Below are 15,457 nucleotides of genomic sequence, written 5' to 3'. Positions count from 1 at the left end.
AAATTACATACGAAGGTTAGACAATAATTCCAATATGTTGAAAAAATTGCTGCCTGGGGACTATGCAGTTTTCCTTATATGATTAAAGTAAAAATTTGTTAACACTCAGGAAATGACATTTATAGTCAAATCTTGATGAAACTATGTCAGAACATTTTTCCTGATATCTCTGCCAAGTTTGAAAATAGTTTCGGTCTGTTGAAAAACGTGCCTGCCAGGGGGCAATTCCTAACTATAATTTAACTTTTATGGATGTAGTGAAATCTTGTTTACCATTTCTTGTCCAATATTCATGAAAATTGTTTGGAAGATTTGTCTCAATAAAACCTGTGCTAAATTCAAAACTGGTTCACTTGAGCTGAAAACCTAGGTTGCTAGGTCATATGAAGATAAAAGCATGTTAACACTCTAGAAATCTTCTTGTGGAAACATCAATTCCAGAATTAGCAATTACTTAACGTTTGTTGGAAGAGCTTAAGCTTAATTTGAAATTTCTCAGACGCATGGAAGATGTAATCTTTCCCTAGTGATACATTTACATAACAATTCCAGGATTACATAACATTCTAGTTGGCACCTTTTTCTTTGGTTTATGTTTCAGGTTTGTCAAATTACTTGTTGCCTTAATTTAAGGTAGATATTTTGTGGGCTTGATTTCCAGAATTGGTTAAGGATTAACTTTTTTATAAGACATAACACTATAAGCTTCTGTTTCTGGAAGAAAATATTTTATTTTAAGGCACAATATCATAAGCTTCGATGCATTAAGGAATCATAGAAGCATTTAATTGGCTGCCTTCCCTGTTTTGGCTTCAGAATTGCTTGCTTTTAAGAAGCCATGCTGACTTGTATTTGGCTTTATAAAACTGGAGATTTTTGTAATCAGATATATTTAGCTCTAATCTACAAGAATTCTTCCATAAAGTGCTTATTAGATAAGTGTTTGTAAATAGGAAATATCAACCAATATATACTGTAAACGTATAAAATTCGTCGGAATGAAATTTTGCGGTTTAATAAAAAACAACTAATTCGTTGCAACATATAATTTCGTGGATTTCAAATAAAAAACAACTAATTCGTTGATACGTTATATCGTGGATTTCAAATTTTCGGGGTAGACTGACCTTCATAATAATTAAACTTTTATTAAAGCAACCAGAGAAATAACCAAGTATGATCTGCTAATCTGTGTTAACAGCAAAACTTGAGGTTAATGTGCACTGAACCATGAAAGTGTTGCCGATAATTGTCGATAAGACCGATAAAGGGACGCATTTGTGGGTCCCCGCTCGCTAATTGAAATCAATATTGGTTTGACAATATTTGCAATTCTCAGTGCAATAATTTGGTCCCCTAGTTGTAACAATTGAGTAATAAGGTTCCCAAAATACACGTGTGAAAACCGTTTTTTCTCTTTTAAATTTAAGTAGCACTAATAGACATATTTGATAAATCTGCAAACTGTTAATTTGATGACATTTGAAGTAACTATTACAAAAAACAAATATCTTCGATAACTGACAACAAAAGAAAATGTCGGAAATGACCGATTTCAGATTTAAAATGTATAAATAATCGTTGGTACTTGAGTTCGTGGTTCAGCGGACAAACGAAATCCACGAAAATTCGTACCACACGAAATTTAATGGTTTTACAGTATCTATAATGATAGCAATTTTAAACTAATAAATATGCTCATCAGCCTCTTACATTTGATCAATATCATGAAGAAGAGAAAATTTAAGTGCTATTTTGATTTTCAAATCTGTCTTTTATTTTAATTTTTTCTGGAAAATGCACATCTGATTTTAATGAGTCCATACAAATAAATTTAAAAAAAAGACTTTTGTTATCTAAAGTCTAAAGTATTTGTCTGTTCTTATATTACTATATTAACATCAGTTCATTAGTCCCATCTTTAAAGAAATAAAGTCTGAAAAATGATCTTTGTTTAAATGCCTCTTGAATTCGGAAAAAGCAAGAAAATGCATTTAAATCCCTGAAGAGTTGTATCTGTGACAACATCATCAATGATTTTCTGTGGCAGAGCTGTGTGCATTATTAATTACATTTAGTTTAAACATTCTGTGGGGATTTGTTTGTTTATTGTCACATGCAATGACCTAGTAGAAAGTTTTGTTCATTTCCAAGTAATATCACATTATATGTATTTGCAATTGATGCAGTTGAGGTTGGTGTATGTTTGCTAGTAATTTATTGATGTTGTAAGAAGCACTACATAGGTCTATTGTTTACAGTTGCACCATTCGACTCTTGTGAAAATTATGTATTTTCCTGTGAATAAAATAATGCAGATTGCTCATGAATCTTAATACTTTAAAAAATATTTTTCAATATGTTTTTAAGATTTCTTCTTTGGGAAGGGACTTGTTTTTAAATTGTTTTTTGTAAGATTTCTTCTTTGGGTAGGATATGTTTTTAAATAACTGTAAAATATAACCATTTTTAGATAGTGTCAAATATTAGCCCCTGATAATGCAGTTTTGTGAGTTTGTTCGATATTTAACTTCAATATTATATTATTATCTAAGATAAAAATGCACATTTTGTGTTGCTTTTTTTGCATCCTCAAACTATAACCTTAACAGTGGCAATTTTATGAGCTGTGTTCCTGAAAAACTGTGATTATTGCTTGGGCGAAGAGTGTCGTTCCAGATTAGCCTGTGCTGTCTGCTTTTATGTCAATATTCTTTTAAAGTCAGTCTCTTCTTAGCAAAAATCTATTTAAGGCAGAAAGTGTTGTCCCTGATTAGCTCAGCAGACTCCATAGGCTTATCTTGAGCGATACTTTCTGCCCATGCATTAAGATAAGTTTTCTCAAAACAAGGCTTTTATATTTTTAGCAAGAATCACTGACCTTGAAACACAGCTGTCTGAAGCCCAAGATGACCTCACGACCTTGCAGGAAAACCTTGACCACGAGATGTCTGACCTTACAAGCCGGACAAAACAAGAGGTCAACCGGGACAGGGCACAGTTACACTCCAGAATTATGTCCCTCACCAAAGACAATGAAGCTCTCAAATTAGAGGTATGATTTTTTTTATGGGATTGCAAATAAAAAATAATCGTAAACTTTTTATTTGGGAAAGCATAATTACTGGTATTTTCCTTAGCTTACGCCTCATATTTGTTTGTCCTGTTTTGATTTCTTAACTTACTTTGCACAGAGATCTAACACCCTTTATTGTTCTGTTGTCTGCTGCAGGTTTCCAGTCTTGAGAAGCGACTGGAGGGGGCACATAAGGTCACTGACCTTGCCCGACACAGTTCTGAGAGTACACTGACCCAGGAGGCACACAGAAGTGAAGTGAACACCCTCAAGGTATGCACAACATAGTCATATTAACTAAATAGTACATGTCAATGATCATCTCTCTAGGAAAACATTGCTTAATTCATATGCATGAAAAGTTGTCCCAGATAAGCTTGTGCAGTCTGCACAGGCTAATCAGGGACAACACTCTCGGCATGTATGGTATTTTTATTATGCCCCCCTTCGAAGAAGAGAGGGTATATTGTTTTGCACATGTCGGTCGGTCTGTCGGTCCGTCCACCGAATGGTTTCCGGATGATAACTCAAGAACACTTACGCCTAGGATCATGAAACTTCATAGGTACATTGATCATGACTCGCAGATGACCCCTATTGATTTTCAGGTCACTAGGTCAAAGGTCAAGGTCAGGGTGACTAGAACCAGTAAAATGGTTTCCGGATGATAACTCAAGAACGCTTACGCCTAGGATCATGAAACTTTATAGGTTCGTTGATCAAGACTTGCAGATGACCCCTATTGATTTTCAGGTCAAAGGTCAAGGTCACGGTGACTCGACACAGAAAAATGGTTTCGGGATGATAACTCAAGAACGCTTACGCCTATGATCATGAAACGTCATAGGTACATTGATCATGACTCACAGATGACCCCTATTGATTTTCAGGTCACTAGGTCAAAGTTCAAGGTCACAGTGACTCGAACCAGTAAAATGGTTTCAGGATGATAACTCAAGAATGCTTACGCCTAGGATCATGAAACTTCATAGGTACATTGATCATGACTCGAAGATGACCCCTATTGATTTTCAGGTCACTAGGTCAAAGGTCAAGGTCACTGTTACTTGAAACAGTAAAATGGTTCTGGATGATAACTCAAGAATGCTTACGCCTAGGATCATGAAACCTCATAGGTACATTGATCATGACTGGCAGATGACCCCTATTGATTTTCAGGTCACTAGGTCAAAGGTCAAGGTCACAGTGACAAAAAACGAATTCACACAATGGCTGCCACTACAACTGACAGCCCATATGGGGGCATGCATGTTTTTCAAACAGCCCTTGCTTTAAAGGAAGTCTCATCTTATCCAAAATCCAGTCTAAGCAAAAGTGTCGTCGCTGATTAGCCTGTGTGGCTGCACTGTACATTTTACATGATTTACACTAGGTTTTTATTGATTCAATATGTTAGTTATCAAATTAAAAAATATAAACAAGTCTTCAGCAAATATTACCAATTGCAATTTCATTTACCATTTTTATTACAGCGTATTATACAATACATGAACGTAACTTTTAAAGCAACACATGAATGGTTTGATTGTTTTGCTTAATGGTTGTTCATTGCAGAATTTGTATTGGTGTTGTTTTATAAGCTGGGAAATTTGGTAAAAATTTAATAAATATTAGTCCAGAACAAAATTAAAGAGTTCACACTTGCATATTCTATAAATATTTGTGTGGGATTCTATTAAACCACACTTCAAAAACAAAAAGAAATATTAAATTATTAGTATTCAACTAAGCACACACTAGATTTTTTGTCAGTTTATAGATTAAAATTTGATGACGGTTATGAGATTATGTCATGAAATTTATATCAAAATGAGTTCAGATTTATGTATAATATGATGGGCTATTCCTGGTGGATAGAGCTGTTCAAGCATTGTGAGATTTTTGAGATATTAATTGTGACAAAATCTTTGTCACTGTCTTACAATACTTCTTTTCTTGGAATAACATTTCACTCACACTCAAATAAATGTCATGTAAATATTGTATTTGGTTAAAATTAAAGAAGACATATTTGCATACATTTGTTTTAGGAGAAATAACATGCATTTCAGCTTGAAAGTATCAAATAAAACTGTTTCATTTTAATTTTAAGAAAAAGGATAAAAGCTATAATTGGAAATGTTGTTTCCTTAAATTGTTTTAAATGAGTGAATACATTCTATATATTGCATTATTATTATTTTTATTGATATTAATATATCAAACTGCTGAAAATTAATTTGACTTCAAACACATCCGTTTTTACCCATTTTAGTCAATGAAGTATACTTTGTGGTATTTTACAAGTAAAGGAAAAATGCTCTAAAGATCTTGGAACAATAGCTGATTTTTGCTTTTGGAAAGGGTTTGTTATAATGGCTCATTAGAACAGTATAAATATACATGTACTCTCTGAAAAACCTGTTAGATTTTCAGACAAATCTGATGAAAAGTTCATCTGACAAACAAAATGACTGACCAAAAAATTTGAGTTTAGGTGTTTATATGAGTGTAAGAGGGATTGACTAAATGATGTTATATGAGTGTAAGAGAGATTGACTAAATGATGTTATATGAGTGTAAGAGAGATTGACTAAATGATGTTATATGAGTGTAAGAGAGATTGACTAAATGATGTTATATGAGTGTAAGAGAGATTGACTAAATGATGTTATATGAGTGTAAGAGAGATTGACTAAATGATGTTATATGAGTGTAAGAGAGATTGACTAAATGATGTTATATGAGTGTAAGAGAGATTGACTAAATGATGTTATATGAGTGTAAGAGAGATTGACTAAATGATGTTATATGAGTGTAAGAGAGATTGACTAAATGATGTTATATGAGTGTAAGAGAGATTGACTAAATGATGTTATATGAGTGTAAGAGAGATTGACTAAATGATGTTATATGAGTGTAAGAGAGATTGACTAAATGATGTTATATGAGTGTAAGAGAGATTGACTATATGACTGATAATAGTCCAACCTTACCAGACAAAGTGTCTGATAGTGCCTGCCTAAGTTTTGCTGAGTCTGAAACAAGTCTGGTTTTTGCTTTACAGAAATCTAAAATCAGTTTTTCACTTAAAAACCACAAATATTGAAAGTCCTCTATACATGTTCACACTTGTATGTTTGTGAAGGAGGAGGTAGGGAGGCTCAAGGACCTACTGGATCAGAGCGAGAGGCATGTGCGCGAGGAAGAGGAAAGACACACCTCGACACGCCGTGAGGTCCAGAAACTGACGGAGCTCAAAAATGCCCTCCAACAGCACCCTGAGGTCACATCGTGCGGGGTCGTAACTGAAAAACAGGTAGAGACTTAGCAAGGGAGTTATGGTATCATTTTAGATAATAACAAAATGAATGGCATTCTTGAAAGGCTCAACTTTTTACCGACAGTCAAAAAGTGCTCATCATGAGGTACTGTGGTCAACCTATGTTTGGCAATAGCTGTCAGTTGTCGTAGATCGTGTGAGGCCATATTTTTAATTCAATCTTTATGAAACTTGATCAGAGTGTTTACATTGGCATTATGCATTCAAAGCCTATTTAATCAAATCTTAGAGACTCTTTGTTACCCCATTTCTGACTCAATCTTGATGAAATTTGTAAGAATTTTATCTTTACAATATCTGGGCTGAGTTTCAATCTGTGTAATGTGTGTTCAAAAATTAGGTAAGCAGGTGAAATCAAAGATAAACCTGTTTAGGTTTTATGCTGTTTGCTGCTCATCACTGTCTAGAGTTGGAAATGAAGCATTAAAAACTCGAATCTAGTATAAAATTTAACTTTCTTAGAAACTGCAAATGCATCAAAATATGTATCTAAGTGGTAAATGGTTAAGCCATTTTGATACTTGAACTCCAGAAGAGTCACAAACTATGTCACAAGGTGAATGATGGATGTAACTCAAACTCAGGTGAGGGTTTTAAGACAATTATCATGACATACTTGTTTGAAGCTAAAATGTTCAGTTATAACTTAACTTTTAACTTTTCCTTAGACCTCCAGTAAGACAGGGCTTAAAGATATGCTCATAATAACAGCAAAGCCTCTCTCTGGGAAAACAGGGCTTAAAGCATGTACACAAATATCATCTCAGATTAGCCTGTGCAGTCCACACTGGCTAATCAGGGATGACACTTTCGGCTTTTGTGAAATGTGTCCTTTAATGTGAGTCCCTTCTAGAGGAAAATCCAGTCTTGGCAGAAAGTGCATAAAGTCCCATTTTTCTCAGAGCCAGGCTCAGTAGTATTTTTGCAAGTACATTGGAACGCATTGCACACGAGTTATTGCAGTACTGGTGCACTACTTGTTTACAGATTCTGATGCCCACACTAACCATAATGTTCATGACAGATTGGCTGTATTGATTAAAGTTAGTTGTGGTAAAAATAGATAATAAGATGCACTTGATAGAATTGCGGTATGCCATAAAAATTGGAACCAGGAGAACATACCTTTCCTTGCTAAAATAATTTAGTATAAAGTCTATTCTGTGTTAAGCTGCCATTGGAAGGTCAAAGTTGCCGTCAGGTGGCTGCTTACTACAGGCGACCACTTAGCACTTCACCACTTAGATACTTTTTTTAACACATTTGTAGTCTCTTAGAAAGTTATATTTAATACCTTTCTTACTAGATTCAAGTTGTTAAGGCTTCATCTCCAGACTTTTGATACTGATGAGCAGCAAACAGCATAAAACCAGAACAGACTGCGAGTTGCTTGCATGCTGTTCTGGTTTTATGGTGTTTGCAAAAGCCATTTTCACTTTGCTTCTTCTGGCGGAAAGGGTTAAAGATTGTTGATCACCTGATTTTATGATCCTTATTCAAAGAAACAAACACCAAAGGCTAATATGATCAGGGATCATATTTTCCCGCAACATCAATCGGTCTGGATATAAATGGGGAAAAAATATCCGAAAATATATGTCCGAAATCATGACAAATTACGTCAAAATATAAACCATTGATTTTGCCATTCATGAAGGTGGTATAATAAATGTACAAGTAAAATTCCCTTAGGCATTTTTTTTAAACAGAACATTCGAGTTTTCTCAACTGGTTTTATCATTTGCTATTTCATTGTTGTTTCGTGTGCTGTTTTATCAGACTTTTTTTCATCGTTGTCAATTTTATTAATCCGCGTAAGTCTATATACCGATGATTTAAATCGTTGTCGACTCAATAATAGCTTACAAACATGCACCAAACCAAACAAATGTCTGTGCGAAGGTTGGCTACTGAAAATAATAAACCAAATAATTAAGAAATAATTTGTGTACGCACGGACTCTAGATTACTCCGTGGTGTACGTTATAGTTTGTTTTCAAATAACAAACGGCCGATAGTTTAGATGCGTAGGGATTAAATCACGAGAGCGAAGGATTTGAAACCACGCATCTAATTTTCTGCTTGTGAGTTATTCAACAACAAACTATAAAGTTCGCGAATTATTTTGATTCTAACACGGTTTTACTAAAGATTTATACAATTTATATTATTTTTCTTGCGTACTATTTTATGTGAAGTTTCGCCCATAAAAATAACTTTCGGCTGTTCTGTCTATCAGATCCGTGACTTTCATTCATAATTATATTACCGGATTATTACGCTGGTGGAAAATGTATCGGCATGTTTTGTTTAGTTACAGCATGTGCTTTCAGACGCGTCTTTTTGGATGCAACTTTAATCCGCTGTTCACAAGTTTTTGATTCTTGGTCTGACGTGCAATAAACCGGTCATGACCGGTTTAAAGACCGCAGCGAATGGTTTATCCACGGACTCTAGATGAGGTCAATATACGCTCCGTGGTTTATCACACCTAATCGAGATAAGAATGTTATTAGGGTGTGTTAGCATTGAACACTGTGTAATCAATTTCATGACATGGGAATTTTAGCACACAAAATCGGACCGACTGTTTGGGATTTTCAATCAGTCTTTCATGACCCCAATCGGTCTAGGACCGACAAAAACAAAAAAAATATGATCCCTGAATATGATGATAATCTTTAAATGTCTTAAGACGTATAAATGAACATGTTTATATTACACTTGCATGTACATATAGTTTAGAAACTATATGAAACTGCATTATTTTTATGTCCCCCACTATAGAAGTGGGGGACATATTGTTTTTGCCCTGTCTGTTGGTCTATTGGTTGGTTGGTCTGTTGGTTTGCGCCAACTTTATCATTTGCAATAGATTTTGCAATATTTAAGATAGCAACTTGATATTTAGCATGCATATGTATCTCATGGAGCTGCACATTTTGAGTGGTGCAAGGTCAAGGTCATCCTTCAAGGTCAAAGGTCAAATATATGGGTCAAAATGGCTCATTTAATGTACACTTTTGCAATATTTCAATATTCAAGATAGCAACTTGATATTTGGCATGCATGTGTATCTCATGGAGCTGCACATTTTGAGTGGTGAAAGGTCAAGGTCATCCTTCAAGGTTTCAGGTCAAATATATGTGGCCGAAATCGCTCATTTGATGAGTACTTTTGCAATATTGAAGATAGCAACTTGATATTTGGCATGCATGTGTATCTCATGGTGCTGCACATTTTGAGTGGTGAAAGGTCAAGGTCAAGGTCATCCTTCAAGGTCAAATATATTGGTCAAAATTGCTCATGTAATGTCACTTCTGCGATATTGAAGCTAGCAATTTTATATTTGACATGCGTGTGTATCTTATGGAGCTGCACATTTTGAGTGGTAAAGGGTCAAGGTCAAGGTCATCCTTCAAGGTCAAATGTCATATATGGGGACATAGTGTTTCACAAACACATCTTGTTAGTCTTTAGCCTTAAAATTAACCAATTGCCAAATGATTGTACAGCATACTTAGTATATTTTTCAAGTTTCATATAATGCTCATTCTGTTACTAGGATTCGTTTTGTTTGTGCCACAAAATTACAGCAACAAAATGGTATCTTAATGGCTCTGAAATCAACTTAGTTGTCAAACACTAATTTTTGTTGATCGATTCATACCATTATGCAATTTATCAGCAGAATGTTATTTTCGATATTTGTAATTTGCCAAAAAAAAAAAAAAAAAATTAAGATCCAAGGAATATGCCCATATTGAAGATTTCAAGTAATTTATGTTCATGAAATTAAAAGGAAACCACCATAGTTTAATTGACAGATTGTTAGTGGTCAATATGGGCTTTACTTCTTGACTTGCAAGGAGCAATTATTATAGGGTCCTTCTTCTGGGACAACTGGGCTAAATGGATGTGTGTAAAGTGTTGTTCCAGATTTGTCTGATCAGTCTTAAAAGAGAAGATACTTTAAACTTCTTATGTTATTTCTCATTTAAACAAAGTCTCTTCTAAACAGAAATCCAGTTAAGGCAGATACATGTAGTGTTGTTGCCGATTAGCGTGTGCTGACTTCAAAGGCTAATCTGGGACAACAGTTGATGCACGTGCATTAGACCCTTTTTTCCAGAACTAGGTTCATATTGTTGACTCTCTAGGTACAATCTCTGGAGAAACGGCTGAAGGTGACAGAAGAGAGGCTCCATCAGGAGAGGGCGGACCGCGCCAACAACCTCTCTAATGTAGAGGATAAGCTGCTCACAGATAATGCCAAGTTGCAGGTAAATGGTCTACCTTTGTCTTACTGATCATGCATAGTTAATGTCTTAAGAGTCTTTATGACTAAGATTAACATTTTGACTTGTTTGAAGTCCATTAGTAAATCAAATTAATTTTAGACTTTTCTTAAAAGACTTTAAAGGCTTCATTTCCAACCCTGAGATACTGATAATCAGCAAACAGCATTTAAACCTGAACATCCTGGGAGTTACTGGCAGACTGTTATGGTTTAATCCTGGTTGCTAATAGCCATTTTCACTTTGCCTCTGAGCAGGAAAAGGTTAAGTACTTTATTGGTTATCTAAAAATACTTTAATTTCACAATTTACTATTTTTTGGATCGAGGTAGAAATTCTCATTCTGTGTCAAAATGACATTTGATTGTAATCAGTTTTGTTTCCAATAAGCCAGGGATATTACTACAGTGGGGGAAAACTGATACACAATGACATGCATTTTGGGAATTCTATTTTGATGTATTAAGATACGTAGTGCACTTTATGCAAGCAATTTTAAAATGTTATTTTAGAAGTATTTTATAACTGGTTAATTCATATTTGTGAGGCAGTCTGGTGTATGTGTGCAGAAGCTCAATTTCTTCAGTTAATCTTGCTATTTTAGGAATATGGCATTGGTAAAAGTTGATTGCTTTTAAATTGTTGTCAACTTATGATTTGTGTTTTAAGGGTTAGCAATTAAACATTATGGCATTTTCCTAGAAAACCTAATTGCAAATATTTGTCCTAAAATATCATTACCAAAGGTTGATAAATTTGTATCATGAAATATTGCTTTTGACATTGTCATAAGTAAAACATAAACACAAAGAAAGGTCATAGAGCTATATACACTCTCATTATGATTGAGCCATGCTCTGTGAAAAGGGGGTTTAATGCATGTGCATTAAGTGTTGTCCCAGATTAGCCTGTGTAGTCTGCACAGGCTTATCAGGGACAACACTTTATGCTCAAACTGGATTTTTGCTAAGAAGATACTTTCTTAGAACGAAAAATATCATAAAAGCGGAAAGTATTGTCCCTGTTTCGTCTGTGCGGACTTTACGCACATGCATTAAACCCCCTTTTCACAGAGCATGTCTCAATTTTATTGCAAAACATATTGTTTACATTCTTTCATCATGCTGAGTCTAAGATTATTATTTTGGCAGTTTTTTATGCCCCCGGATCGAAAGATCGGGGGTATATTGTTTTTGGCCTGTCTGTCTGTCATTGTGTCAGTCAGTCATTGTAATAATGTGTGTGTCCCAAAACTTTAACCTTGGTTAAAGTTTTATAACTTTTGCAATATTAAAGAGAGCAACTTCATATTTGGCATGCATGTGTATCTCATGGAGTTGCACATTTTGAGTGGTGAAAAGTCAAGGTCAAGGTCATCCTTCAAGGTCAAAGGTCAAATATCATTGTATTTTTTGTTCCTAAAACTTTAACCTTCGTTAAGGTTTGGTCATAACTTTTTGAATATTGAAGATAGCAACTTGATATTTGGCATGCATGTGTATCTCATGGAGCTGCACATTTTGAGCGGCTAAAGGTCAAAGTCTTGTTTTTACTATTTCCTAAATGATATAAAAAGTAAAGAATAATTGATGATTTTCCTACTTCAAAACCTGCTCTTCTCACCCCATCCTTTGTAGAATGTTTTCACCACTACAATTGTAAGGCTGCATTATATTTAATTATTATATCTAATTATGCCTATTTGTGTGCAATTCTAAGGCCTCTGAAAAGGAATTGTTGCGACAACTTCATCGAGAGAAAGAGAAGAACAGGAATTTTGAGCAGCGTGTGAAACAATTACGAGAGGAAAATGAGAAGTTACGACTTGCTTTGCCGTTTGATGACACCAGTTTGCTTCCTAGGAAAGGAATATATGACATTCCATACAGCAGTCATTCCTCTGACCGGGCTGAGACAATGAAGGTAATGAAAATGAAATGTTGTTTGTTATCAATATTAACCCTATACCACTTCAATACCTATTTTTATGCATTTGTAGTCCCTTAGAAAGTTAATTTTCATTAAAGGCTTTTTTTTTTACTTGATTCAAGTTTTAAAGGCTTCATTTCAAACCCTTAGATACTGGTGAGCAGCAAACAGCATACAACCTGAACAGACTGTGAGTTACTTGCAGGCTGTTCTAGTTATATGCTGTTTGCACATAGCAATTTTCACTTTGCTTCTAAGTGGGAAAGAGTTAAGAATTATGTAGTCGAAAACTAGCCTAGAAACTTATAAAAAATCTGTTTATCTGCATTTAAAAAACATTCACAAATACCGGTAGCTTGACAGGTCTTTGTGATTTACAGATAAATCACTTGGGACCTGTCTTATCGAAGAATGTTTGACAAATTTGAGTTTTTACTGAATTTTAATTCACAGCAAATAGAAATGAGCCCTGCTTTGGGAAAACTGGTCTTAAGGAATGCATGTTAATTATTGTCCAAGATTAGCCTGTGCAGTTGGCAAAGGCTTATCAGGGATGACATTTTCCTCTTTTACAGATTTTTGTGTGTAAAGGAAGCCACTTATTTTTTTAAAATCCGGTCTAGGCGTAAAGTGTCAACCCTGGTTAGACGGTGCAGACTGTACAGACTAATCTGGGACGACACTTTACGCACACACTTTAAACCTGGTTATCCCAAAGTGAGGCTGAAATTTGTGATCAGTATGATCCTAAAATAAAGGGCATACAAAACAGAGGCGTCGGAGCTGGGGCGGCAGGGGCTGCGGCTGCTGCCCCAATATTTTCCGCAAAAATGAAATTTACGCAAAGACCTTTATTTTTTCATTTCAATACCCGTAAATTTGAAAATATCTTTACCACGAAGCAAGTTTATCACGCTTTTGCAGTTTTGACATGTGTATTGTTGATTGTCATCATCCGCCCGCGGTAATGTACGTGTCAATTATGTTGTTTATTGATCGGTCTCTTTTATAACGAGAATCACTTTATTCTTGAGTAATTAAACCTGGGAATCTTTAATAGTCGGTATGATCTAAGCCTATGCTTATTTTAATTAATATAAAGGAAAGTATGACATGAAACAAATGTGCCGATATCCAATAGTCCTTAATTATCACAAAATTAAAGATACCTCAAGATACCTGAATTAAATGTAATAACTCAAAGTTAATCGATAATTTAAAATTATAATAATAATTATTTATTTTTTTTTACCATTTTCTTTTGTCATTTCAATATGTCTACTCCAAACCAACCAACGAATTTCAAATTTCCAAAACGGAATTTCGGGGAAAAAATCCCGAAGAACGTTCTTTCAACCCACATGATCCTAATTGTTATGTCGCCTGCTACAAAGTACAAACTTCGACATATAGAGATCACTACTCCATCGTCTGTCTGTCACAACTTTTGTCATTCTGGATATGCCTGCAATAGACGTGTATAAGGTCAGGTATCAGGCATAAAAACGCACCAAAATCCAGACCCCCACCAACAAGAGGGGGATACCCCCTCCCATACCCACCCCCTCCGCCGCCCCAATGTCAATTTGCTTCCGACGCCACTGCAAAATATTGAATGGAAATGAATAGAATTACTGAAAATTACTTATCTTAGAGCTTGCTGCTAAGCAATTTTTCTTCGTCACGAATTGCATGATTTACTTAAATTGTATTGTATAATGTCTACGAAGACATGGTCTTAATGGGTTTGTTATGGGTATTTACCAAGTATTCTGCTTGTCCCACCATTTCTTTTGCTGTTGTTTTTTAATGAAAATAATACATAATTGAGTAGTTAATTATTCCATGAAAATTGTAGTGAATTCAAAAGAAAAGATGAGTTTAAATTAAGAAGATTAACAGACATAAGATTAGCCATATTTATAGTCAATTTATATTTAAATTTACATTTTCCCTTAACTTTTTATGACAGCTGTTGTAGTTTAAACCTTCAATTATCAGTTATCAAATAACAAGTAAACCATGTGAATAATTTGTGTACAGAGGTTAATATTTATCATTTGCAATAAGGTAATAATGTATAAATCTGTATAGTTGTTTAAGGAACCATATACGTGAACTAAGCATTTAAGTTTTGTAACAATTGTTTTTCATGTTCTGTGTGCACTGTGTCACTAATTTCACATCTTGCATGATAGATGTTGTACAATTTGTTTGCCAGCCCAATATCTCGGATGACATGAACTATATCATGTCGCAAATCGAGAAACAGGATGGCCTTGAAATGGAGGCGGATAAGGAGGAAGTTATAAGGGTTCTCTGGAACAAACGAGAGCTTGCTTACAAGCAGCTGAGAGACTTTGATGTTCAACTGCAGGGACTGCAACTCTCTGATAACAACTTTGTGGATGGATTAAAGGTTGCCTCCCTTGATTGTTATGTGAAATTTTAATTTAAGAACAAAATTAAAGAACTATTTATACTTAGCTATGCCAAAGATAAATGTAGTTGTTTCTAGGTGAAAACAAAACTTTATCTACTTGCAATTGTCTAAGCTGAGTACTACCCAGTATAATTTAAGCACGGTTATTAGTCAATTACACCAGAATTTAAGATATTTGTTTAAATAAAAAATTAATGTGTGAAATTGAAGCAATTTTTTTATAATATGTCACAACATTTTTTTCGAAGAGACCTACTCCTGACACTCATAAAAGACACCTTTGGATCATAAATCATGTACCCTCAAAATATAGGCACTCAAATCAAATCAAATTTTATTTTTAGTCGGTACATGTGAAACAAAGAAAC

The 15,457-nt window shown here is 34.6% G+C and overlaps 1 protein-coding gene across 4 annotated transcripts in view; it reads left to right on the top strand.

Moving 5' to 3' along the window:
* Nucleotides 1–15,457, top strand: part of LOC127841237 (golgin subfamily A member 4-like) — a 108,141-nt gene that overhangs the window by 40,223 nt on the left and 52,461 nt on the right. For all 4 annotated transcript variants that reach the window (XM_052369895.1, XM_052369894.1, XM_052369896.1 and 1 more), the window contains exons 8-13: nucleotides 2,868–3,055; nucleotides 3,233–3,349; nucleotides 6,225–6,395; nucleotides 10,580–10,702; nucleotides 12,437–12,640; nucleotides 14,868–15,065. In XM_052369895.1, coding sequence (XP_052225855.1) covers nucleotides 2,868–3,055; nucleotides 3,233–3,349; nucleotides 6,225–6,395; nucleotides 10,580–10,702; nucleotides 12,437–12,640; nucleotides 14,868–15,065 — 1,001 coding nt within the window. The remainder of the gene's footprint in view (nucleotides 1–2,867; nucleotides 3,056–3,232; nucleotides 3,350–6,224; nucleotides 6,396–10,579; nucleotides 10,703–12,436; nucleotides 12,641–14,867; nucleotides 15,066–15,457) is intronic.

The sequence above is a fragment of the Dreissena polymorpha genome, chromosome 8 (assembly GCF_020536995.1).
Source record: "Dreissena polymorpha isolate Duluth1 chromosome 8, UMN_Dpol_1.0, whole genome shotgun sequence".
NCBI classification, from domain to species: domain Eukaryota; kingdom Metazoa; phylum Mollusca; class Bivalvia; order Myida; family Dreissenidae; genus Dreissena; species Dreissena polymorpha.
The sequence above is the reverse complement of the archived record's forward strand: the minus strand, read 5'-3'. Positions and strand labels throughout refer to the sequence as shown.